Source organism: Phascolarctos cinereus, unplaced genomic scaffold, assembly GCF_003287225.1.
Source record: "Phascolarctos cinereus isolate Bilbo 61053 unplaced genomic scaffold, phaCin_HiC Scaffold_1;HRSCAF=81, whole genome shotgun sequence".
NCBI classification, from domain to species: Eukaryota; Metazoa; Chordata; class Mammalia; order Diprotodontia; family Phascolarctidae; genus Phascolarctos; species Phascolarctos cinereus.
The window spans coordinates 121,453,729-121,481,548 of NW_027555514.1; the positions used below are offsets into that span (position 1 = coordinate 121,453,729).

General features: G+C 38.1%; 1 protein-coding gene across 2 annotated transcripts in view; it reads right to left on the bottom strand.

Moving 5' to 3' along the window:
- Window positions 1–10,704: 10,704 nt before the first annotated feature.
- Window positions 10,705–27,820, bottom strand: part of ASB15 (ankyrin repeat and SOCS box containing 15) — a 33,172-nt gene continuing 16,056 nt past the window's right edge. For both annotated transcript variants that reach the window (XM_020966369.2, XM_078153960.1), the window contains exons 7-12: window positions 22,835–23,080; window positions 22,135–22,306; window positions 19,801–20,371; window positions 18,847–19,000; window positions 13,323–13,528; window positions 10,705–12,403 (exon numbers count right to left, since the gene is read on the bottom strand). In XM_020966369.2, coding sequence (XP_020822028.1) covers window positions 13,356–13,528; window positions 18,847–19,000; window positions 19,801–20,371; window positions 22,135–22,306; window positions 22,835–23,080 — 1,316 coding nt within the window. In that variant the 3' untranslated portion in view covers window positions 10,705–12,403; window positions 13,323–13,355. The remainder of the gene's footprint in view (window positions 12,404–13,322; window positions 13,529–18,846; window positions 19,001–19,800; window positions 20,372–22,134; window positions 22,307–22,834; window positions 23,081–27,820) is intronic.

The window sequence follows — 27,820 nt, forward strand, 5'->3', positions numbered from 1 at the left end:
AAGTCATCAATAAAAATAAATCTTTTCAAGAAAAAATTTTTTAAATGTGTAGAAATTCAACAGGCAAAAATGAGGAAGGAGGAGATAATATATATATATATATGAAAAGTATTAAGCATTTATTATATGCCAAGCACTATACTCCTATTTACTTATATAATTAAATTCAACAAACACTTATTTGCTTTCCATATTCATTGTATTCTGCTCTAGCCTCATGCTTCATGAGGCACCTACTTGCTGAAAGAGAATTACTTAACTTCTCTCCCCCTCCTCCCAGTTTTAAACTACATACCCATTCTCCTTTTCCAATATCTATCTATCTATCTATCTATCTATCTATCTATCTATCTATCTATCTATCTATCTATTTAAAGCAAATCATGTACTCTCTGTCTCTAGGTGTTGAGGAAGGGTGCATGCATCTGAAGGGGTCCTGACATACCTACCCCTTTAAATTGATAGTTTTTGTACAACTCCTAAGGAGGTCCAGCTTCCTTCCTTGCTCATGGTTGTCTGTACTGAGCAGCTTGGTAGATGAAAGGAAAGAGGGACACACTGGGGGGATGTCAGGGAAAGGTCAGGCTCTAAAGCTGACAACACCCAAGAAGTACACATAGATGAGATAAGAACTGGCAATCCTCTTAAAAAGGCTTGGCTATCAGGCAGGGCTTGGTATTCAAGAGAGCCTACTGATAATGCCAGCTGGCTACCCTGAGTGCCTTCTTTCCTCCCCACACACCCTAAGAGACTCCGTAGCTCAGCTCTGTCTGTCACTAAGCAAATGTAGAATGGGTCAGCCCATGGATCCTGATTAGTTTCCCTTCTTTGTTTTAGTTGACCAGATGGGAGCTTTGAGACCTTCTTCCATAGGGTGGCCCAGTGTTAGGACTTGATATTTTGGTATGATATGGTATGCTCTAAGTGGTCCGATCGGTCCTCTAAAAACTACCCATCTATGGAAACTTGTTTCACAAACCCTTTTCATATGCCGATGTGACTATGTGGGAAAGAAGTGGGCAGGACTTTGGGGCAGGGGTGCAGAAGTGAATTAGTCCAAATACAGCTCTTTTCTCCTCTGTGTTGACATGAATGATTCCATTGAACTTTTCTTTAATCCTGGATCTGTATATTCACCACCTTCTAACACAACACATTTTCCTTTCCTCACATCCAGTACTGTGTCATAATTTGTCTGAAGGCTTTTATGAGTTAGGAGGTAGGAGGAATTTTTCTTTAAGGAATGAAAACAAAGATCCAGCAAACCTTGGTATTCTCATTAGTCCAGTTTGTAGTTTCCTCCAGAGACTTGGAAGGGAGAGTTATGAGGGGGATCTCAGGAACAGTTCTATTATCCTCTTAGACTGATGGTGTTTACTTTTGTCTGAAAATAAAAAGCTGGATTCACATTTCTAAAAATATGCCAGGTAAGAAACTCATTCCTACATCTTGCCTTTTTTTTTTTTGGTGAGGCAATCGGGGTTAAGTGATTTGCCCAAGGTCACACAGCTATTAAGTGTTAAGTGTCTGAGGCTGGATTTGAACTCAGGTCCTCCTGACTCTAAGGCCAGAGCTCTATTGACTATGCCACCTATCTGCCCCGCTCATTCCTACATCTGATATTGTTTTCCGGCTACTTCTGGGGGGAAAATGAATCCAAAGTATATTAGAATGCACCATGAGGACAAAGATATATTTTTTGCCATCATGCCCTCAGAGAGTAAATTTTCTAGATGGGACAAATACAAAAGAAAAAGTAACTACCAATAAAGTCAGTAAATGCTAAGTTTCTTTTAATCTTACCATACTACTTCATTTATGATAATTTGTGATCATATTAAAAGGATAAGATTGAAAGAAAGGAATGTGTGCTACAGAAGTGAAAACGAAGTCCATGCAAAGAAATTAAAGGATTTGCCTGCCTTCCTGCCTGCCTGCCTTCCTTCTTTCCTTGGAGGCAGTTGGAGATTCATTTTCAAATGAACCCCCAAACTTCTGTCCCAAAAGGATTATCAGAAGGAAATCATATATAACAAAATGTTCATTTAAACACAAGGTGACATTGATAGCAACTAAACTGATTTTGTTCAATAGGAAGGAACTAGTAGTAGGCATCTCCCACTCATCCTAGTGGTTGCACACATTCACCAACCTTTGTCGAGATGCTCTTTTCTATGGTTCTCAGAGATGGGATGACTTTCAGTCTCCAAGCTCCACCTCTTTCTGCAGGCCAGCCCTGACTAGGAGGTGTGGATCATTATGGCATTTTTTTCCTCATTCAGAGTTCTCAAGCCACCCTGGCACACCCCACCTCTTCTCTGAATTTGCTGTTTTCTGAATCCTAATTACATGACCTTGGCATAATAGAGTTGACTCCCCAAATGAAGAGATACAATATTCTTAACTGTAGGCAGTAATTATCCTTGGTATAGAATCAATTAAAGAACGCATACATAATAAAAAATATAATACAGAACAGCAATTAAAGTATGTATAAGAAAACATCTGACACCTGGATGTGCCCCACAGGCTCTCCCAAAGTACTGCAGTTCCTAGTACTGTAGTACATAGTATTGGGTGGGAACCCAAGAATTCTGGGAAATGCACAATTTGAATTTGCTTGCTTTCCCGCTCTCCTAGTGGTCAGAGGAGCTCAGACAATACAGTGTAGTTCCCACTTGATAGGTGACTCATGCTTCCAGCAGAGCCAGGCTTTGGCCATAAGGCCTTTCACAGAATAGAATATGGAGCCGAGTATCCAATGTGAGCAGGATCTTCCAGAGGTCACTGCTTTCAGGGTCCTGTCACTGGCAGGGATTGCCCACACAGCAATCTATAGAGCCTTAGCTAGTTTATTGCTCATGGACCCAGGGAAGGGTGCATGAGGACAGGGAACACATGGAAAGAAACTCTCTGCTCTATTGGTCATCTTACCTTCTTTACCCCCTCTATCTCTGACCTTGATTCCTGAAGTTTCTGTTTCTGGTGCTTGAGAGCTATCTCACAGATCTTCTGTTCCTTCAGCTCTCCTTGGCTTTTGAGCTTCCACATGAGCAGGGACAACCAAAAACACAGAGCTGCATGTGGCAGAGGGACAGAGACATATAACCTCCCTCTTACATGCTGATTATAGCATTTTTTTTTGAAAGCTGGGAAAAATGGGGGGAACGGGTGAACTATGGTTTACAAATGTAATTGAGTACTTTCTCATAAGGAATAACAGATATGGAGAATTTAGAGAAATAGGAAGACATTTATTCAGTGTTACAGGGATAGGAACCAAACCTGTCATTTCATTAGTAGGAGGTAACTCCCAAGTGATAAAACTCCCTCTACCAAAGCAGGTTGGCACCCTCTTTGCAATTTGAATTCTTGGAGAGTTAGTTGCCTAGGTCACACAGCCAATATGTATCAAAGATGGGACTTGAACCCAGATCTTTTATTAAAAACTAGTGCTCTATTCATTTTACCAAACTTCCCCTAAAACAAAGTGCAAGAAAATAGCTAAAAGAACAATAAAAGTAATGACCAAAATAATATAACTTCCACAGGAAGAAGAAATGAAATTGGTCTATTATAATAGTCAATGCTAATGCTACCAAACTGCCCAAGTTAAAGGATATATTTCTTTCTGTTGGTAAAGATGATCTGTTTTTACTTCTTTTCTGGGGAACGTTCATATTCTCTGGGGAGGCAGAAGAGGGAGGTTCAGGGAAAAACTTGTGCTAAAATAAAATATATCAATTTTTAAAAAAAAGATTACCAAAGAGTTAGGTAAGTATTAATCGCAATGGTACAGTGGATAGAGTGTTGGGCCTGATGTCAGGGAGGCCTGAGTTCACTTCCAGCCTCGGACACTTACTATCTTTGTGCCTCTGGGCAAATCATTTAACCTCGATCTGCTTCAGTTTTCTCAACTGTAAAATGTGGATCATCATAGCACCTACCTCCCAGGATTGTTGTGAGGATCACATGAAATATCTGTAAAGCACTGAGCACAGTGCCTGGGACGTGATAGGTGTTTAATAAATGCTTGTTTCACTCCCCCTTCTCTTGCATGTAGTGCCTTAATGTGTGCAGAACACTTTCTTCACAACAGATCTATAAGGTAGGTTGCATAAGTGTAATGGAGGTCTGTAACAGGTACAGATGCCATCAGTTTGCTAGGCTAATGAAACTTTTCCACGTGGAGGGTGCTAGAGAGCTTGTTTCAGGGAGAATCATGATGATGGTATGTAAGGATAATACCTTGGAGAGATGGAAGATGAGTAGACAGACATTCTGGTCATCTAACCATGTGGTGAAGGAGAGGCTCTTTGGTTGGCTTCAAGGACATTCAAAGACGCCTTTTAGCATCAACAATGCCCTCTTTTGCTCCAGTCATTCTTGGAGTATATCAATGACTCACTCATGGCATCTAGTGAGAAGTCATGCCATAAAGTGAGAGTCCTTAGGGCCTCCTCCCCTCTGAGGCCATGTGGCCCTGAGAAATAGGCCTTTTCATTTAATTCTTTTCTGTTCTGAGTGAAGAAAGTGGAATCTCCAACCTTGGAAGTTTTGAAGGCACAGGACCCTGAAGAGAGTGGCATCCTAGAGAGACACAGGAATCTGAGTCAGAATCCTTACCAGGTTTTATAGGCCCAAAATATCAACTCCTTAAGAAGCAAGAAACAACTTTTGGGAGTGATCCTTGGGACCCTAGCCAGTAGCAGCTGACACTAGGACTCATTTGGCAGAGATGACACTTTTAGACATGAACTGGGAGCCATGATGTTATGAGCTACATTTTGAGCCTATTCCTCTAGAGACCAATGATGCAGGGAAGAGTATGCCCCCAAAGTATTGTGAAGGAAAATGTTTATATATTTGTTCTTGCCATATCTTTGATGTAAATATCCCTTTGTAAAAGCTAAACAATCTTAAGTGGTTAAATGGGGAGAGAGGGCCAGTTGCTGCTACCCTCAGCAATGGGGGAACTTAGTTGGTGGGTACTTGAAGTGATGACATTAAAAAAAGAGATGTCCTAACCACTCAGAGTTATTCCCTGGAACCCTGAAGGTCAGATGTAGCAGCTTGGCTCTGGGACAGCATACATGTTATACAAGTATTATTATTTCCAATTTACAGAGGAGGAAACTGAGGCACTGAGAGATGAGCTTGTTGTGTTTTACCAAGACAAATACCATTTACTAATATTTCTACTAATGAATAATTCTACTTATGAAAAACAGAATGTGCAAATATATTATCTGGCCTTCTTGTAAGTGAACTTTTGCCTGGGCTAAATTGAAAGAGCCGAAAGTTTAGTTCCTTCTAGCAACTAGTTCAGTTAACATTCTCATTGGTTGTAGCTATTTGCAGTGTTCCTCACCAATAACTTGGATCAATAATGTTGTTGGAAGAGTGACTAGATGGGCAGAGCATCAGAAGATTTGTGGTCTTCTCTCTAGGATGCCACTCTCTTCAGGGTCATGGTCTCTTTTAATTCTGAAAACAACTGTCATGGGTCAATGAGAAGACAGTGAATAAAAAAACTGATGATATTTTGATAAGTTTGGATGTTCCTGTAGGGGAGGAGATGAAAAAGTGAATTCCTTAGCAAAGCAGAGAATTGTGGAGATAAGCAACCAATCTTGATGTCCCCATGACATGTCCAGGTGATCATAAAAAGCTACCTCTAGTTGTCTGGTGTCAACAAGTGGTGCTAGTGATCATGAATGTGGTCAATTTGAGGAAAATTGTAGTGGAAAAATGACTGCATACCCAGTAATTCCCCCCCCCCAATTTTATTAAACTTTACCATCCCTTTTTGTAAGGCAAGACAGAGTACTAGGGGACAGCTATATCTTAGGGCTGAGTTCTTTCCTTCCTTCCCTTCTTTCTTTTTTTCCTTTTTTTTTTAACATAAGGTCTTATCTCCATTTAAACATAATTTATTTATTTATTTATTTTAAGTTTTCAACATTCTATTTTATTTTAAGATTTTGAGTTTTAAATTTTCTCCCCCTCCTCCTCCCCACTCGCCAAGACAATGTACAATCTGATATAGGCAAGCCATATATCACGTCCCTATTTTTATAATGGAAGTCAATGGAACTGCTCTATCCCTCAATCTTGCAGTTCTTGACTGATTCTCTTTGCTCCCATAATCCTCTATTCTCTTTTGCCACTACAGTCTTCTGAATGTTCATCTCTTTAGCTTTTCACCCTTGGCTCCAGTTTCTGGAATGCTTTCCTTATTCTGTTCCTTCTTTGCTCCCTTCTTCACCTCCCTAGAAAGCAGAGCTGGGCCAACAAAGGACTTATTCCATTGATGGATGTGCTCCATTAGAAAAAAAAAGCTTATGCTTATGTTGAGAGATACTAAATGCTGTCTTCATATTGGCTCTGTAAATTACCTATACGAGGAAAATTAATTGCATAAGTCAGTCACAAATTACCAAAAAAATCACTGGAAAGTCAGATGGTAAAGTAACACAAAGAGACTGGTGGAACTAGATAGATTTGCTAAGATTTAGGGGCCAAAAGGACTGATAGAGGCAGCATGCTCTATGCTGTCCTTGAAAATTATGAGTCATCGCCCACTTTTAATGGTGTTGTCAACAGACCCAATGGGATAAATCATGTGTTGCAGACATATGCAAGAAGGACTCTGCTTTTTTCTGTGCCAACTGATTTCATTGTTCAGTTGGACTACCAGGCAGTGTTGTAAACATGGGATCACATGTCAGTAAGAGACATTTTCCTTCCATCCTGGATGAATACAAAAATCAGTTCACCATAGAATTAAGTAAAATCTTGCCAAAAGAAAGGATGATGAAATAAATGCCTTTTCATGGTTCTTTAAAGCCCTGCAATTCCATAATTCATTTCTAAGTAGAAGGATTAAGTTTAGCCCCAGAGAGGGAGTCTATCTTGAACTTCCAGCCTCATCATTCTAGATAATTAATACCCTCATAGTCTCCCTCCTCTCCCATTATTAAAACTTACTCTAGGAAAGAGTCTAAATACAGACCTTTGCACCTGGATCCCTTGTACCTTTCTCGATGCCTCATCTTGAATTACAGAATAAAGGGCTTTGTGCTCTCTTTAAAGAATTTCAGGCTATATGGAATAGTTGGGTCATGTACTATGATGAGGAAGAAGGCTTTTCTGTGACTTGAAATCATACTAGTGGGGCAGTCATCTATTTTGCCTATAGATAAGGCTATCTCTAATCCTAGCCATTGCAGTTCAAAGTCTCAGTTTTACTAATTACCTTTTATGGGTATCGTATAGTCCTGAGGTCATATTTGGCTTTGTGGACATAGTAGAAGCTGAAGACAGGTTCAAGTTGGTGGTAAACAAAGGCAGTGATTCCCTAGGGATCAGTTTCCTGTAGTTATCTGGGGTTCATTTGGGGTGGAAAGTTCACGAAGGCCAGATGCAGCTGCTTCCAAAGTTTATAGAAATCTACAAATTTGCTTTAAAGTCTAAGCAACTCTTGTTACTCCACAGGTGGCAGTGGTAGCTAACCTTTGTATAGTGCTTTAAGATTTGCAAAGCATTTTACATATGGTGCCTCATTTGATCTTTACAGCTGCCCTGGGAGGTAGGTCCTGTTACTATCCCCATTTTATAGATGAGGGAACTGAGGCTGAGAACAGTTAAGTGGCTTGCCCTAGGTCACACAATTAGTAAGTGTATGAGGATGATTGGAACACAGGTCTTTCCAGCTCTAAGTCTAGCACTCTGTCCAGTTTGCCCCCAAGCTGCCTTAGTGGAAGAGCTAGAACCACTAAGATTGGCTATCATTCAATTTGTAGTAATAATAACAGCTCATATTGACTGCAAGCTTAATATTTATGAATCATGAGTGTAATATGGCAGGTGCAAATTCTAATGTGATCTTAGGCTCCTTCAACAGAGGAATAATATCCAGAATACTGGAAGTTATAGCTTCAGCATATTCTCTCTGGTTATCCAACAACTGGAATAGTGAGGCACAGCTAGGTGGCACCATAGTGCATAGAGTGCCAGGCCTGCAGTCAGGAAGACTCATCTTCCTTAGTTCAAATCTGGTCTCAGATACTTATTAGCTGTGTGACCCTGGACAAGTCACTTAACCCTATTTGCCTTAGCTTCCTCATCTGTAAAATGAGCTGGAATAAAAAATGGCAAACCATTCCAGTATCTTTGCCAAGAAAACTCCAAATGGAGTCATGAAGAGTCAAACATGACTGAAAATGACAGAACAACAATAACAGAATATGGAGTGCAGTTCTGAGCACCAACTTTTAGGAAGAATAGGCTAGAGAAAATTCAGAGGAAGGTGACTTGAATCTTGAAGGGCCTTAAGTTTATGCCACTTGAGGATTCATAGAAAGGATCAAGAGTGTCTAGATGCAAGAAAAAAAGACTTAGAGGAGTATCAGAGTTATTCAAAAGTGCAGTAGACTCAGGAGGTAATGGGTTCCTCCTCATCTTAGGTTTTTGAGCAAAGGTTGGGTGAACTTCGTTGGGAGTAATGTAGAGGTCAGATCTGAGTTATCTTCCAACTCTAACAATCTGTAATGTTTTTCAGACTTTAAGATTTGCAAAGTGATTTACAAACTCATTTCATCCTCATGACAACTGTGTAATGGAGGATGCTATTATTAATCCTATTTTATAGATGAGGGAACTGAGGCTGAGAATGATTCAGTGATTTGCCCAACATAGCTAGGAAGGGTGTGAGACAGGATTCGAACTCAAATAATATGACATGTTTCTTTTATAAACATCAGCAGTTATTATTGATGTTATAACATCATCATTGATAGTATTTGTTTTTATCTGAACTTGTAATTTCATTGGTGGATGGAAATCCTGGTGAGGAAATCCTCTCTGTCAATGTGTATCAGCATCTGCTCAGCAATTTATAGCCTTAGAGAATTGCTGTCCACCGTGTTACATTGACTCTCTATTTCTTATTATTATTTCACATCCCCCCCCGCCCCAAGATTTGGAATTAAAGGAAATGGACTTGAATCCCAAGGTTTGCTACTTACTGCCTCCTATGTCATATTTCCGGACCTCAGTTTCTTCATTTGTAAAATGACGTAGTTGGACTAGATGAAATCAAAGATCTCTTCTAGCTCCAAATGGTGGTGTTCTTGTGATTCTTTGATTCTGTGATATGATACTATTTCACATTTGTATTGTTTTACTGTATATAATGTACTTTACTAAAAATGACATTGTTGAAATAGACTTTTCAAGTATTATCTTCATTTTACAGTTGAGAAAATTGACACAGCTTAAATTACCCACCGTGATCACACAGCAAGTTAAGTGGCAATCAGAAATGGAACACAGGGGTTGTGATCCCAAGTGTTGTATTTTCTTAAACTACTGTATTATGATGGTATAAATAACTATATATTCAGTATATTTAATAACATTGATTACAATTTCGTATAGTATTCCATATCATCTCTAGTTACATTTGTTCAGTGGGCCCAAACATAACTCCCACAAATAGGATTCTGTTTTGTCCCAGACAGCAAGACCTGAATGCGTATATCATAGCCATCAGGTCAAAGGGCCACAAAGTACATAAAACATTGCATGTCCCTTGTACCTCTGACGTACTGCACGCTGGCACCAATATTTATATCCTTTTCCAAGGAGTTTTATCTTAAACGATGTCAGGGTAGCCTGGGATTTCACAATAAAGCCAATTTCCAGTACAAGAGCAGATGCTGTTCTCCATTCTACTGACTGGAACGTGAATCCTAAAAGCTAAGTAACCAGCAAAAGGCCTTGAATGGAGTCAACTGACAAAGCCAGGATTAGAACTTGGGAATTCCCTGTTCTTAGACTCAAAGTCCACCAGAAAACAGCCAATTCCCAGTCTTCTTTTACACTCACCACAGCTAAGTTAAAGATCACCAAGAGCAAATAAAAGTTTATTCTCTGAACTTGCATCTCCCTTACCTAGTTTAATTCTTCTTTTGTGGCCAAGAATTGTTTGATCAGGATTATGACAGTCAAATCAAAGGGTTTAATAAGCTAGGGATAACAACCTGCTACTTTTCCACACAACCAACAATCTCTTAAGTAGTTTTGGAGATCTGTGAGAATCTGATTGTACTTTTGACACAGTTTTTAATAGTATTCCACAGCTTAACTATATCCATGTACTGGCTGGTGTTACAGAAGTTCCTGAGTCATGCAGGTCTGTTACTGATACACAGGCAGAAATCTCATTTATGTCTACATGAATCCTGTGTGTCCCAAGTATGTTACTGCTTTGGAAGCTCAACCGGGAATTAAGAATAAAGAAAGCAAAGACAATAATAGATACGGTGCCCACTGCAATGTAAACAACAACTAACAAAAGACAACAAAACTCAAGTCAAATACAGCTTATAATACAGGTGTTGTTGTTCATTTGTTTTCAGTTATGTCCAACTCTTCATGACCCCATTTGGAGTTTTCTTTGCAAAGATACTGGAGTGGTTTGCCATTTCCTTCTCCAGCGCATTTTACAGATGAGGAAACTGGGGGAAATAGGGTTAAGTGACTTGCCCTGGGTCACACAGCTAGTAAGTGTCTGAGGCCAGATTTGAACTCAGGAAAATGAGCCATCCTGACTCCAGGGTTGACACTCAATCCACTGCATCCCCTAGCTGCCCTATAATACTGGTTCTGAGCTACTAAAGAGAAAGAACACACCCTTCCTTTATTTTATGTATTTATTTATTTATTTTGGTGAGGCAATTGGGATTAAGTGACTTGCCTAGAGTCACATAGCTAGTGAGTGTTATGTGTCTGAAGCTGAATTTGAACTCAGGTCCTCCTGACTCCAGGGCTGGTACTCTATCTACTGTGCCACCTAAGTGCCCCTCCCCCCTTTATTTTAACAATCAGGAAACCATAAGAGTAGAAGGCCATGTGTACTATGAGACCCAATAACTACTGGACAGAGTTGGGAACAGAAATGTTTTCCCTCACCTTTGCTTCTTTGAATCTCTAGCTTCTTTCAGGTAACACCTCTTACAGGAAGCCTGTCCTGATTCCCCCAGCTGTTAGTGTTTTTTTCCTCCAGAAAACAGTCTATAAGGTTTATATAAATGGTGTTTCTCTCTGGGAGAAGGCAAATTTCTTGAGGCCAGGGATTGTTTCATTTTTGCCTTTGTATCTCCAGCAACTAGCATTGTATCTTACATATAGTGGGGACTTAATAAATGTTTGTTGGATTTAACTGTTTGGGGGAAATTTACTTTGTGGTAAGGTTTGTCTTGGAAGTATCTGTTGTATTCAAACAAATGTATTAATTATAAAAATTTGTCTCAAGGAGGTTGTGACATTGGTAGGTCCCAATTCTGGAAAGCCAGTTTTGGAGATCCAATTTTGGTTCATAGGTTTAGAACCAGAAGGAAATTTAGAGGTCACTGAGTCTAACTGGTTCACTTCAAAGGACACTGAGGCCCAGAGTAGTTAAATCCCCAGGGTCACAAAGCTTATTAGTAGCTAAAGCAAGATTTGAACAGCAGGTCTTCCTGACTCCCAAGTCCAATGCCAATTCATGAAAAAGTCAACAAGGAAAACCACAGGCATGATCTTTGTGTCCAAGGGCTGTAGCAACACAGCAGTCTTCTGGATATGTAATAGTTGCATATATTTTCACATTTAACAGTTTGTAAGTTGCAAAGGCACACTTATACAAACATTAGTTTTCTTCCTTGGAGTTTCCATTCTTTCTGATTCTTACACATCACCCCCATTTTCTTTCTTTTCTTTCTTTTCTTTTCTTTTCTTTTCTTTTCTTTTCTTTTCTTTTCTTTTCTTTTCTTTTCTTTTCTTTTCTTTTCTTTTTTTCCTTCTTAAATAAAACGTTTATTCGCTCTAGGATCAGGGTGGGTGCTCAGTCAAAGAGACCAAAGCCCATGTCATCATCAGATTCCTCAGACTCCTCTTTCTTCTTTTCCTACCCCCATTTTCTAAGTGATGAAACATGTATTGCTATAATGTAGCAACAGGAAATTTCTTCCTAATAACGGCTATAAAATATTATAATATGTATACATAGTTTCAACTTTTTTTTTATTAGTTCTAAAACCTGAAAATATCACATTTGGCTTTAACCAGGTAAGGTGATATCATTTCATGACAGCACACTGAAAACCAGAATTTACTGTACATTCAGAAGCTACTCAATGATATCCAGACGTTCTGTATAATGCTAAGCAGATCTCACAGTGAAGAAAAGAGCATGGGAGATCTCAGCCTTATGAAAGGCAGCATCCAGAAGCTTGTCATGATAAGGCTGTGGAACCAGGGTTGCATTAACATCTTCTAAGCCTCATCTGTGGGTGCAGCTGTTCCTGTCTTCATTTAATATATGAGAAACACCTCCTCCCCTTTCTTACTGAGCCTTCTGGAAAACAAAAACACAACTAATAAAATTCACAATCTGGTGGGAGGAAGATCAACTCTCTTCTGGATGTTAGTGATTGCTTCAGTTATGGAGGACATATTTTTTTCTCCTCCATGAATGTCAAGAGACTTTCTTTAGTGTCAGCCTACAACATGTTGAGTTAGCTCAAATGTCTGGAATCTGATATTTCTTTTAGTTAATTCACCCAGAAATCAATTAAATGAAAAAACAAGAAAATGCCAAAGCTCCATTAGAGCTAGTTCTATACCTTGAAATGCCATGTCTCAGGCTAACATCTTCATGACTGGTTTTTTTTCTTAGAATTGCATTAATAGAAATCAATGTAGCTTAATCAGCATTTGTTAAGACCTTACAGTAAGATCATAAAATAAAATACATGATTTGTTACAGTGTAAGCCAAGCACATGAAATTTATATTATAAGGAAATAAGGGAATTTAAAAATAATATTTTCTTAACTAATTTTCTTTGTTCAGTCTAAAAATAGTAATTCTGCCATTTGGGGAACACACAAATCAAAGGAAAATTATGGATTGGAACAAATGTCTAATAAAAAAATGAAGTCATAAAAGAACATATTACAGTTAATACTACTGAGACAAAGCAACAGCCCTTGGTAGAGAAAACAAGTAGAGGAGGATAACTCAGTGACTATGCTTAGCCAGCTAAATGAATTAAGATCAATCCTGTCTCCATGAGATCACTGTTTCTTCCTGTCAGACCCTCAGGAGAAATCAAAGTAAGAGATATAAGGTAACTTTAAAAGTCTAAATAAAAGTCTAAATAAAAAAATCGAGCTATAAAAGACATTCTTCTAAAAGAAAAAAAAGTTCTGCTTAACAGAATTATTAAAGGATTTTAAATGTACTTAAGTGTGCTGAATAATTCCAATGACATACTCTGAAGGAATGATTTTTAAAACTCCTTAGGAATCATGATAACCCCAATTCTTGTCCATATAGATCATATTCTTTAAACAAGATATATTCTCTTAAGGTAGTTGGTAGAGGAAGCTTCTCTATAAATTCTGTTTTGCACAGTCTCTTTAATCCCACAAGTCTTCGAATTTGTAGTCGACACAAATGCTTTAATGAGCAGGGGTTCTCTAAAAAAAGAAAAAAAGGGGGGGGTATTATCAAACAGACCATGATGAGACTTTCTGTTGCAGAATAATGTGGATATGCATATTAGGAACAAACATATTTATTATGAAAATCACAATTCTTCTTCATCTTGAAGTATTATGACAGATTGCTAAAGGAAGAATATGTTCAAAATGTTTACTGTGGTTTTCTATTCATTTTTTAGGCCCTATTAGAGAATGATATTTGTACATTTCTTCCTGTGGTCTTTGTCCTAACTGTTTCCTGAATATACAGCTACCTTCTGCCTCAAGTTTATCATATACCTTTGAAGCCATTACACCCATGTGTCATTTCAAGTATAGGATCAGTTTCAAATTTATGCCTCTGTTATATTTATACCACAGTAGCATTTTCAATTTCTTCTAAAAATTTAATATCAACCTACTTTGGTTAAGCACCAGATGGCAACATATTTTTACCATTTTGACTTTCTCTATTTTTATAAAGGCAGCACAGCCAGTGGATAGAGGATTGGCATCAGAGTCAAGAACACTTGGGCTCAAGTCCTATTTCTGACCCAAAGTGGTTGTATGACCCTGGGTTAGATATTTTACCACTCAGTGACCTCTCTGAGACTTTAAGTTGTGGAACAGAAGCAGGGAGAGAACACTGGTCCTGGAGTCAGAGGTCTATGACTTCAGATAGGTACTAGGTGTGTGATCCTGGACAAGTCACTTAACTTCTGTTTGCCTCAGTTTCCTCATCTGTAAAATGAGGATAATAATAGCACCTACCTTCCAAGGTTGTTGTGAGGATCAGATGAAGTAATAACTATAAAGCACTTAGTAAAAGACTTGGTACATAATAAGTGTTATGTAAATGGTGGCTATCATTATTATTAGATTTGTTTTGGTAAGAAAGAGTTTCCATTCTAAGAGTTTCTTATGACATCTAAATCTCAGGCCTAGAGCCTCCAAAATATATTTATTACAAGAAGTGTAATCATATTAGCATGTCATTCTGGACAATTGGTGATCTTATCCCAAAGTGATTTAACTAATCACCTTTGTAAATGTCCTGCTAACAGTCAAACATATGCATTTTATTGAAACACTGTTTCCCAATGGTTTGAATATAGAATGCTGATAACCATGCTGAATACAATCATTACCTCTACTTTTAGCATACTGTAATTTTACTTTACTCCTTAATAAACCCATTCTGTTATGTTTAAATAGAACAACACTGACATCCAGTGGCCAGGTACACTCATTGTAATTGACTAGTCTGTACAAGTTGTTGAAGTAATGCTTCAGTATTCAATCTGAGTGTGAAGCCACCCTACACTGAGGCAAATTGCAATGCCCTTGTACTTCAGCAAATGCTTTTTATGAGCTGCAAAAGTCATTGGCTTGGCTGTTAACCTTCTGGTGATAAACCTCTCTCTGAATTTACCAACTAAGTTAGTCCTTAGACAAGTAATTATATAATCTGAGGCTAGGCCTGTAACTAGGAGACTCTAGTTCTCTTCAGCCTGCCAGAGCTTATGCTCCAATGGTACATACCTTTCAGGAATCTAGTGTTATCTCCAAGCCTTGCTTAGGCAGTGGAGTAGGTCTTTTGTGGAGGTGCTGAAGAAGTACTTAAATCCTCTAAGGATCCATGATTCTATTGGCTTGAAAACTCTCTTGAATGATGGATGTCACAATCCCTATACTCACTAGTAGATGTCTGAGTTGGTGTGTGACCCAAAAAAGAAAAAAGATCATCATATGATAACCAAGTCTCTGGTGATGAGGCTTAGTTTCTGACCTGAGCTGGGTTGGTCCTCAGAAAACAAACATACAATCATTTCACCTATAGTTTGACCTGTACGTGCTTTATAATCTCAGTAGGTTCTGCCAGAACTCAAGTCTCATTGACATAATCTCTGAGAACTAAGGGGTTTACTCCATGTTGTGATGAGGCAGAAGAGTAGGATTTTTGTAGAGGTGTTGAAGACCTAAATCTATAAAAATGATTGGGCTTGATGCTGGGGAAAATTTGCTAAGCTTTATACTTCTTAACAAAAGTAGGATGGGCTAACTCAAAGAGTTAGACTTCCTTGGAAGTCTTCAAGCTGAAGTGAGTAAACACTTGTCAGATATAGTGGGTATTCCTTTTGACTACAGGTTGGAGTAGCTGGTTACTGAGGTTCCTCCCAACTCAAATTCTGAGATTCTATAATCTTATTTTAAACCGACAGCCTATTGGTCTGACACATTGGCCTTATAAATTATGCTAAAATCATGCATTAATCTTTTGTAGTGAATGCATACACATCATTTAATTAAAATGTAAGAGTAATATCAGAACATTTGCCTTTTCAGTTCTTGAAACTCTGCTTTTAGTTATAAAAACTCCTCTAATTCTGCCTTCTCAGCTCAAAAGAAGGAATCAGTTGATTGTGGACTCAATTGACCAAGAATTCAAACTCACAGAACTATACTAGGAAAGAATACTATACTAGACCTGGGTTATAGTCCCAATTCTTCACTTACTATGTGTCCTTGGGCAAATCACTTATCCTTTTTAAACCTTTCATCATCTGATGACCTGCCTACCTCACAAGGTTATTGTAAAGGTCAAATGAGATCATGTATGTTCAATAAATGCTCCCAACCCCCATTCCCACTGACAGGTTAAGGCCCCGGAGCTTGAGTGCTACTTGTCTCCTTAGAGAGTCTTAGATCTGCCTTTCCTCGATTCATCCAGCCTCCCTTTTGCTCCTGATGCAGACAATGTCCTCGGCAGTCTTGAGGACACTCCTAGTATGCTGATCTCCTTAATTCCTCTCAGGGCTCTATTCGTGATTCTCTGGATTTTTTTCTACCATACCACAGCAGCCCTTTTATTCTGGAAGATGTTAGGCCCCTGCAGCCCATTCCTCTGATTGGCTAGTTAGTCTCAGAGCCTCCATTTTAAGGAAGGTATCCAGGTCAGCTATGTTCATTCCCTTATTCCTCTCCTGGTTCTGTGCCTGATTCTCTGGATTTTGTCTCACTCCTGCCTCTCTTCAGTTTCCTTTTATATGCTGTCTTCCCCCATTAGAATGGGGGTCATTAGAATGACCTTCAGGTCAAGAACTGTCCTTCCTTTCACTCATATTTGTGTTCCCAGTGATTAGCACAGTGCCTGGTGCATAGTTAATGCTTAATAAATGCTTGTTGATTTATCTTCCTCTGGCCAAGGGGAAGTGGGGAGACTGAGGCAGACGCCAGGACCCTTCTTGCCCCCAAATGATTCTACTCAGAGACTTGGCTGGAGGACTTCCACCTTAAGCTTCTAGAAGCTTGAATTTCTAGGTTCTGAACTATTTTGCTGTTTTATAGTCAATCCACTGAGAATAATAATGGTAATAAAAACAATAATAATAAACTGAGTTTCCTCAACCAATCTGAATATACTTGCAGTACAATATCATTCCAGTTAAGGACATCTAAATCAATTAAGACTTTTTCTACCCTTAGTCTAAACTTTATGATTGACTGATTCAAATAAAAAATTTTTTTAACCTAGTTAAGGCACCAGGGCATAGCATCTTGTCATTCTAAGTAGAGTGCGGTAAAGGATAGGTTGACTCAATCCACCCTCACTTTTCCATATGAGAAAGTTCTGTGTTGCACTGGGTGCTTTAAATTTAAAGATATTTCTCTTTAGCTGGTTTGTGATCTTTTCGAACTGGTCAGAAACATACAGCCTCTCCACTCACTTAAATTCATTGCTACTACAATGCATAGATTTGCAAATTCAATTTTAATTAGTGTAATAGGCTCTGTGACTACAACAAAAACTTTAACACCCCCCATATTTTTGCTACCAGTTTGGATGCCCGTTTGGATTCAGCTCAGGACTCTGATTTTCATTTTCAGGTTCCTAAATGGTTAGGACGTGGCCTTTTAGGAATGGGATCATATTTTATTACTTTAGCTCAAAAAGCAGAGCAGCTGTGTGATGCATGATAGATTGTTTCATCTCTGAGAACAATCTATTCCTGTTATGAAATCCAAGGAATAAGTATTATTAACTTACTATGTTATTATGATTATTTTATTTATATATTATATTACTATATATTATTAACTTATTACAACAAGGAATAGTTATTATTAAACTAAAAAGTCTCAGATTAAAAAAAAACTTCAATATTTCAACAGATCTGTGATTTCATTAGCCTGAGCATTCCTTCCACTGGAGCAGATTGTGACCCATTCATGCTCTCTCGTCTGATGTGATTCTTGTCCACATCTTTCCATAAATTCTCCAAAGAGGAGTCTGCTCATTGAGTTGATGGGTACCATCTGGTTCTTTTGTTATTTTGTGAATATGTGAATGCAACATGTGAGCTGCCAGTGTATTAGTGCTGACTCTTGCTACATGGCTACTTCTTTTTTGGTCAGTCCACATCCTTAATATTTTTCCTACCACTTCCTGCATGCAGGTTATTACTGGCATTGTGATTCAACTTGCTTTCCTGAACCATGAATCTTTCCATTGTCCATTTTTAAAATATCAAGTTTCAAAAATCTAAAGATATTTTCTTAAATTCCATTTAACTAATGTACAAGCAGGCTTCTCAATGTCATTTTTCACATCAAATTATTGTTTACTGTGAAGCATCACACACTGGGGGAATTTTTTCTTTTATTCCTCCTGTTGCTCTCCTATACCTAAAGCTGTATCTTTTGTGGAGAGGTTTTCAATATACTTTACTATCACAGTGCTACCTTATATGCTAGTTTTCATCTTATAATCTTAAAAGTTTTTTTTAACATATTCATTTTTTATTTATTCAAAGATAAGGAAGAATCTTAATAAATAAAGCAGTGACAGATAGAGGACAGACAACCTTACTGTATATATTATAGACTCATAGGCTCTAGACCTTAGAGAATATATATAGTCCAAATTTATTTCATCTTTTAGATGAGGAAACCAAAGTCAAGAGAGGTCAGATTACTTGCCTGATGTCACAATATTTGCTATTGACAGAGCCAAGACTAGAAGCCAAGCCTCTTGAGTCTCAGGGTCATAGCTTTAAAGAAACCATTAATTTATGGCCTTACAGGGAAGTTCTCAATTATGTATATTAGACAGTTAGAAAAATATCAGAGAAACTTCTTATATCAAGAGAGATGTTAAAACCAATAGAAGAGCACAGGAACATGATTCAAGATGGATAAAAAAGCAAAGCTTAAAAAATGAGCTCTCAAGGGAAGCATGAAGAAGCTGTGATACTAAGTTCAGATTGAGTTAAAACACATAAAATCTTTACTTAATCACAAATTTTTATTTTTACCTAATATTTGGCGAATTTCTGGCCATTCTCTCTGTACTTCTAGCATAGACTTCAGTTTATCACATAGAGGAACGTAATCCATATAATCTATTAAAATACGCATAACACGACCCACCAAATGCTTCATCCAAGGAACTGTAATAAACTCACAGAACTGAAAGAATTTTAAAAAGACAGATTAATATTTTAAAGCACCATGTATATGAATATATGTATATGTGTGTGTGTATATATATATATATCTATATCTCATAGCAACTTATTTATAATTTATTATAAAATATTCTCCCCCTGCTTTGCAGAAAACAAGGGTTCCAAGAAATGGTTTCTTTCATCCTTTGAGTATAGCTATAGAATCTTCCTTAGGATAAAATCAAAGTAACTGGAAAATATTTTCTTATTTTCCTGAAACTGTCATCCCAGAGAAATATGACTGAGTCTGAAATGATCATGTTCAGTAATAACCAGTAGAAAATTGCTTGTTTCTACCTTTTTTTTTTTGAAGCTAGGCAGTGAGGTTAAGTGACTTGCCCAGGGTCACACAGCTAGTAAGTGTTATGTGTCTGAGGGCACATTTGAACTCAGGTCCTCCTGACTCCAGGGCTAGTGCTCTATCCACTGAGCCACCTAGCTGCCCTGTTTCTACCTTTTGTCAATGTTTTATCCAGTAATCTGAACCTTATATTTTCAGATATTTTCCAATTCTTCTGCACCCAGCTTGACCCAACTCTAATTCAAAGTGTAAATTGGAACTCTATATCATCTATTTTATGTATTATAGTTTTTTGATAGGAGTATTCAAGTAATGGAAACACCATCAGAGGTACTGTTTTCTTGATGTTTGTGTGTGTACACATGCACGTGCATATGCAAGCTCTCCATATGCAACATTGTAAAGTTGATAAGTAAGGGAAGATTATAGCAAAACTTAAAGAAAAAAGAGAAGCAACTTACCGGGTTATCTTTTATTACACAAGAAGTCCATCCTGGGAGAACATCTTCTTCAATCTCAGACCACACAAAGGAATTTCCAAAGATATCCCCATGCATGCAATCAAAGCACATCTCTACTTGATAGCCATTATTCAGCAACAGTCTAAGCATTACCTCATCATTCAAAGCGTATTGAATGGCACTGGGGAACCTGGTGTCATTCACACACATGAAGTAACAATTGACATTTGCTCCATGAGAAAGAAGCAATCTGACAATTTCATGATTTCCAGCTCTCACTGCCACAAGCAAACAGTTTAGGGGATCTTGGTTTGGGTCTGCACCTGCAGCCAACAGAACTTCTGTACAGAGGATGTCATTATTGGAAACAGCAAAATACAGTGCAGTCTTCCTTCCATCATCATAGTTCTCAGAAATGTGATCAGCCAGGGGAGTATTGACATCAAAATCATTTTCAATGAGTAATTCCAGACACTGCACATTTTGGCCTTCAGCTGCTGAATGAATGGGGGTTAACCCACTTTTGTGTATTGCATTTTTGGATGTTACTGGGATGAGGTATTTCAGAGCCCTGGAAAAAGAGTGTCAAATATTCATGCTACATAGATGAAAAAAAAACCTTTCTCATGAAATCTTATTTTTCCTTGTAAACATGTTTTGATACAAAACATTTTAATCATATGTATAGTCTTCCTAATAATTTTTAGCTTTTTACCTTCCTGTTCTTTATTTTTCGTTCTGATTCTTGTTTCCTTAGAGGCTCTTCAAAGTTTCTCTGAATAATTAGCACTTATTTTATATAAAGGAAATAGCATAGTACAGGCTTTGAGACAGTGGCCTTTGAAGACTTGGCTTATGTCTTGCCTTTTACACAAGTTGGCTGTGTGACCATGAACAAGTCACTTAACCTCACTATAGCTCAGTAAACTCTTTAAGATTATAAATTATAGAGATTTGCTGACGTGCATGGATAGAGAAAGTTTTCACTTGAAGAAATTCTCCAACCCAAAGAAGATACAGGTCTGGACCCCTATCAAAATTACTATATTTTGAACGGTTTTATGCATATAAGCAATTAAGAAGTCCTTTAAGATTATAAAAAGGAAGGTCAGGTTTAGTTACCGAATAACACCCTTGAATATTTTACTTTGTTACATAAACAAGATGAGAAATCTCTGTAAAATAATATAATGGATATACATTCCCTATCTGTGTTTATGGGTTTTGGCCAAAAAGAGAAGACATTACTATTTTACTGAAATGTCAATCAAATCAAACATGATCACTAATCACAGTTTCTAGAGGAATTGACAAATGGTTGTGAACTTTTCACACATGACTGCTCTGCTAGATCATGTATGAATGATATAATTAGAGATAATTTGATTTCTTATGGCATCAAATTCAGAGCTATCATGTGTGAATTTATGGATACTGGGATTAAATCCAAGTAAAACAAACAGTATCTCATTTAATCTCATTTATGTAGCAGTGTGAATTTAACTCTCAAATCTCAACAAGGTGTGGACATGTCCCTGGGGTCTTGAAGGCTTTGTCAGCAGAGCATAAACTCTGGCAGGCCCTACCAAGGTAGAAAGGTTTCAAGTATGAGCTCAATGATGGACTATATGCCAGTTGCCCTCTGATCAGCCTAGCTAACTGGAGAAGCCATCACCTAGCTAGGATGATAAATTTTTCAGCTATAGTAACTTAGAAAAACTCTCCTAAGGCATGGAGGACTTATGATCTGTTTTAATAGAGACAGTTTCCACACTAATAAAATGAGCATTTCTTTGAAGTTCTGAAGTATAATGTGACTGTTGAGCAATCTATAGCCAAGTGCCTTTGCTAACTTGGCTTTTGAGCCTTTGAGAAGTATTCAACAGCCATCACATGGCTGGTTACTATTGGTAGTACTAGTTTTGTACTGCTTGCTATAGAGGTTAATGACACATTAATAAAATCCCTCCAACTATTTGTACAGACTATGGATAATTAAGTCTATAAAAATGGAACATTTCAATCTAACCTTATCTATTACCTGTTCTAATGTGGATTGGCCAATATGCTATAAAAAAAATTATCACTTTGAAAAATCAATAGAAGGCATTGTGGTGAGGCTTGGTATAGTGGAGTTAAAGGACATGGGTCCAACCTTTTTCTAGATCTATGATGATCTTTTGTAGTGAAGTCATCTTTAAAGTTTAAACTTTGAGCTTACGAGCAAAAATTTCAGAAAAGGCACTGTTAGCTTTTCACTAATTATGGGATAATTAAGGATCTTGAGAAAAGAACCAACCCAACTTCTGATTGGGTCCTCTGGGCCTTACTTACAAGTAATGTCCTTCATAAGCAGCTCGATGAATAGGGAGGTGTCCTGATCTATTAGGAACATTACCACTTCCTCCATATTCCAACAAAAGAGAAATACAGTCAGGATTACCCCCTCCTGCTGCCTCAAACAGCACAGATGCCCCATCATCCGCCAAAGCGAAAACATCACCACCTAGGATGAGATGTTTGTCATCAGGATGTCTGTATAAACTGGTGAAATTCTTCTCCCCTTAAAAAAAATTGCCTATCTTTATTTTTCCTTGTTTAGTAGATGTTAACCTTAAAACAATAACCACCTTATAGACACTAATGTGTAGTAGTGTAACATATATCTTAAAGAGGTGATACAACTATGATGCTGGAAGTAACCTTAGAAGTCAGCTTGTTAATTCTACTACCACTCTTTCAGAATTGTACTGAAATACACCAGAGTATGCCAATATTTTAACAGATCTATCTTCTCAATATGGATTTTCCTTCCAATGATGTAGACTGCAACCTGTCCATGTCTAACTATTCATTATGACTCTCATCCATGTCCTCCCATGTGTTTGCCAGAAAGGGTCCACAATACCTCATAATAATTAGTGGTAAACCTCAATTTCATTCATTCATTTATCTAGTAATAACTTCTATTTATAAGGCACTGTTAGGCACTGATAACAGATAACTTTTACTAGTCCAGTTTCTTTCCTTGTACCTTTATGGATGAGGTGTTCTAACACGTCACAGTGACCGTACTCAGCAGCAACACCCAGAGGTGTAATTCCAAATCCATCACGCAGGTGCACATTTCCTCCATTCTTTAGGAGCAGAGCAATAATATCCTTGCGGCCCTGTTTGGCTGCTTCATGCATCGCTGACCATCTTTTGATACACGGTAGGTCGAGGTTAGTGTTATGTTTAATCAGAACGGACACTATGTCATAGGAACCCTTTCTAATAGCTTGAAAACATAAAAAGAATTCAGATAAAATTTAACCGATCAGTAATATATTTACCCTTCTATTTTTGTATACTGAAAGCTACAATCAGAAGAAGACTGGATGATCCCCTGATGGGGAAGTTTTAGTTTTAGAAGGGATTATCCATCAGATTTGAAATAGTCTCCATGGCCTCTAAGGTCCCTTACAGCTCTTAGATTCTGTGAGCAACCACTCGAGGTTGTTGTTATGCTTTTACTTCAAAGCCTCAAGGAGGAATAAGCTTTTCATAGGACATGTCAGTGCAGCCCTGCGACTTTAGGACTCACTAAGATTTCCACATGAACATATTCTTTCCCTCCTTGGACTTGTGCTAAGATTTTATGGTTTTGCTTTGCAAAACAAAATATATTCTGAATAAAATCACCACATATTGGGTAAGATTATAAGGTTAGACTTTAATAAACATTCTAGAACTTTAAAAATCCCAGTAACTATTGCTACAATGGAGACACCTTGGGAGAAAATTTGTTGTTTAGTTGTTTTCAGTTGTGTCCGACTCTTCATGACCCCATTTGAGGTTTTCTTGGGCAGAGATTCTGAAGTGGTTTGTCATTTCCTTCTCAAGTTTATTTTATAGATTAAGAAACTTGGGGGAAACAGGGTTAAGTGACTTGCCCAGGGTCCTACAGCTTGGAAGTGTCTGAGGCCAGATTTGAACCTAGGAAGATGAGTCTTCCTGACTCCAGGCCCAGCACTCTATCCACTGTGCCATCTAGCTGCCCCCTTGGGAGAAAATCAATTTATCCTAATGCTGTTGCCTTTGCTCAAACACTTTAGGATCTCCTCTTATGGAACTGCCTTCAGAAACTGTGTCAACAGTTAAAGCACTTGCTAGGGGGACCCCAGGAACTGGCCAATGAGAAAGAAACATACATGAAGAACATATATGTGTGTGTATGTGTATGCATATACATATATATATATATATATATACATACATATATATATATATATATATATACACACACATACCTACACATATATGTATGTATCTGGTATACACATATATTAGACAAGAAAAGTGCTCTTTCTTAGCACTTCTGAAAAATCATACCCTAAGAGAGAGAAACAACCTGCAGGTTGTGTAACAGCTTTAGCTACAGCAGTTTGTGATTTGAGACTAATCACTACAGTCCTACAGAGAAAGAACACAGAATGCCTCATGTGAGTGCTATAGAGTAAAGGTGGGGACTGGCCTATGTTTTAACATATGAACTCATTTCACGATGGCATTAGGGTTTCCAGGTCCTTAATCCTAGAGTGTGACTTCTATTACTTTCCAAGGCTTAAAATGGTGAAGTTTTCATTCCAGGGAATGAGCGTTATGTTTGTAGTCTTGTTGCTCCCAGTCCCTGTTCACCCTAATCCATCCTTCAGATAACCCTCAAACCCATCTTTCTAATGCACAGGTCTGATCACGTCACCCTTCCTGCTCAAAGACTCTTTATGTTGTCTGTATCTTGTTTGTATATACTTGTTTGCATGTTGTCTCCCCCATTAGACCACTAGTTCCATGAGAGTAGGGACTGTCTTTTGCCTTTCTCATATCCCCAGCACTTGGCACAGTGCCTGCAAGTAGTAGGCACTTAATAAGGGTTTACTGATTGACTACTGCTATAAGATACATTATAAACTCCTTAGCATGGTATTTAAGACCCTCTGCAATTACCTTTCCAGCCAAGTTTTATACTTCATTCATTCTGCATTCCAACCAAACTGGACCACTAGATGTTATCCAACCTTGTCCTGACCCTTTCTGCCTCTGTACTTTTTAAACAGATCATGTCCAATGTCTAGAACACTTTGTTTCTTTCTTTATCTGTACCAGTTGAAATCTTTCTTCAAAGAAACTAGCAATACCTCCTCTGAAATTTTCCCTGATCTTTCAACCTAACATGATTTCTCCCTTCTCAGATTTTCTTATGATACATTCTCTGGATCTCTTCTCTGCCCTTATATTATATCATATTTAAGAACACATTTTATCCCTCCGCATTTGATTACAACCTCCATCAAGAGAAGGACTGTGCCATTTTTCATCCTTGTTTCCCATTGCCTAACAGTACTGTGTGTGTGTGTACATGCAATTTATTATGTACTTTTTTGCATATATATATATTTTGCACAAATATATGTAATTTACATATGCCTTTTTAAAAGCAAGTGGTATGAAAGGAGATTTACAGTTTCAGATAGAATATTCTTGTTGTCTTCTTCTGTGTGTATGGAAATGCTTTTCTTTGGTGTTTAAGTTCAGAATAAAATAATTTAAGAATACTTGAGGAAAGAAAGAATAGTTTCAGCAGGGAAGATCGGGGAAGGTTACATGAAGGAACTATCTATCACCTAAGTTGTATCTTAAAGACAGATAGAGAGTCAGGAAAGAGATACAGAAGGAATATATTTCACAAAAGCAGGTAAGATAGTATCATATGGGGTTAGTGACACAATGAGTTCGGGGAAGAGCTAATTATCTAGTGTGGTTGGAACATAGTATTATGTGAGGGGGCATAATGTGAAATAAGATTAATAAAAGTAGGCTAGAGTCAGATTTTGGCCAAGGTAATGCATTTCTGTTTTATCTTGGAGGCAACAGGAAGCCTCTGAAAGTTTATGATCGGGATACTGACAGGGTCAGATTTGTATTTTGGAGTGATTACTTTGGCAGCTGTGTGAAAAGATGGATTGTAGAAAGGGTGGAAACTACAATTATGGAGACCATTTGGGAGCCTATTACAATAATCTAGATAAGTGATGATAAAGATCTGAGTGAAGAAAGTTATAGTGAGAGATGTGGAGTTAAAATTGACAGGACTTGGTAACTGATTGGATATATGGGGGAAAGGAGAGAGAAGAATTGAAAAATTAGGTCATGAAGCTGGGTGATGGAAAGAGTGGTGGTGCCAACAAGAGAAAGAGGAGAACTTGCAGGAAGGACAGGTTTAACTGGGAAGATGAAGACTTCCAAGACTGTTACGTTTAAAGTTCCATCAGCACACTCAGGTGGAGATATCCAATAGGCAGTTGAAGCTATGGGACTAAAGTTAGGAAGGAGAGTAAGACTAGATTTATAGGTTGGGGAGTCATCTGTGTAGAGGTGATAGTGGAACCCATGGGAGGGAACAGATAAGATCACCATGAGAAAAGAGTTAAGGACCTAGCCTTGAGAGACTGTCATGTTAGGGGGTGGAAAGTGGGTGAAAAACAAGCAAATACTGGAAAGGAGTTTTGGCAGGGTAGAGGGGAAGAGAAGGTGGGAGAATAGAGAGAGAGCAGTGTTATGGAAACCAAAGGAAGAGACAATGCCCAACAAGAACGGATGTTCAGTGGTGCCAAAAGAGTGGTTAAGGAGGATACAAACTGAGAAAAGATCATTGGATTTAGTCATTAAGAGATCACTAATAATTCTATTTGTTTACTTATTTTTTTGGTGAGGCAGTGGCGTTAAATGACTTGCCCAGGGTCACAGAGCTAGTGAGTGTCAAGTGTCTGAGGTCACATTTGAACTCAGGTCCTCCTGCCTCCAGGGCCGGTGTTCTATCCACTGCACCACCTAGTTACCCCACCAATAATTTTTAAGGAAGTAATTTTGGTAGAGTGTTGGGATTGAAAGATTGATTGTAAGACCCTGATGATGAGTGTTTGGTGAGGAAGTTGAGGTAGTGAGAGTATACAACTCTTTCTGAGAACTTAGTAGTGAAAGAGAGAGAAGAGATAGGTTGATGATAGTTAAAAGGGGGGAGATGTCAGGGTCAAATGAAGTTTTTTTGAGGGTAGGAGAGTTTTGGTATGTTTTAGGTATTAATGAAGAAACAAGAAGATAAGGAAATATTGCAGATGAGAAGAGGAATTATCAATAGGGCAAGCTCCCAGAGCTTGTAATAAATATCAAGGAAAGAATTTCAATTCCAGCTCTTCTTTAAATCAGGCACTCTCTCTATGATGTCACACTAATTTCCATGTATAGTATGATGAAGGACTGACCACTGAGCCCTTAAGACTCTACCCAGAGTCCCTTTGATGCAATACCCAACTTGTGAGAGCTTGGATAGCTGTTTGCTGCATGATCATGATGCCGTATAATGAAGTGCTTTGGAGGGACTTTGGAAGCACGAGTAAACATGTTGTAACTAGTTCTAATATGCTAATCACTGGTGAGGAGGAGCCATTGCCCTTGGCCAGAGGATCCATTCACACTATTCAGGCTCTTCCCTCTCTCTTGGTTTGACTCCACTGAGCTGGAAGGGGCCTCAGACTTCATCTAGTCAAGTCCCTTCATTTTACAGATGAAAAAACTGAGACCTAGAGACCTTATCCAAGGTCACAAAACTGGCTAACAAAGAGCAGGGCTAGGAACCCCAGATATTCTCCAGCACTTTCTAGAGAGCTGGTTAGGCTAAGCTAAACCAAGAGGTACTGCTAACTATGCTGAGGCTGTCAATAATGCCTTGTTCTGTGAATCTCTGTGTAAGATTTAGAGAAGCACTTAATTTAGAGAAGCATTCATTATTTGCATCAGAATCTGCCTTTTCTATCTTCATGGGGAATAATGGTGACATTCCCCAGGAGAAATGAGTATAAGTTGCAGGAAACGCAATACAACTTTATGGAATGCATGGCAACAGTAATTTGGGAAAGTTTAATAAGTGTGGAAGATAATGTAAACTTCAGGAAATGTAAATTCCTTTCATTTGAATAAT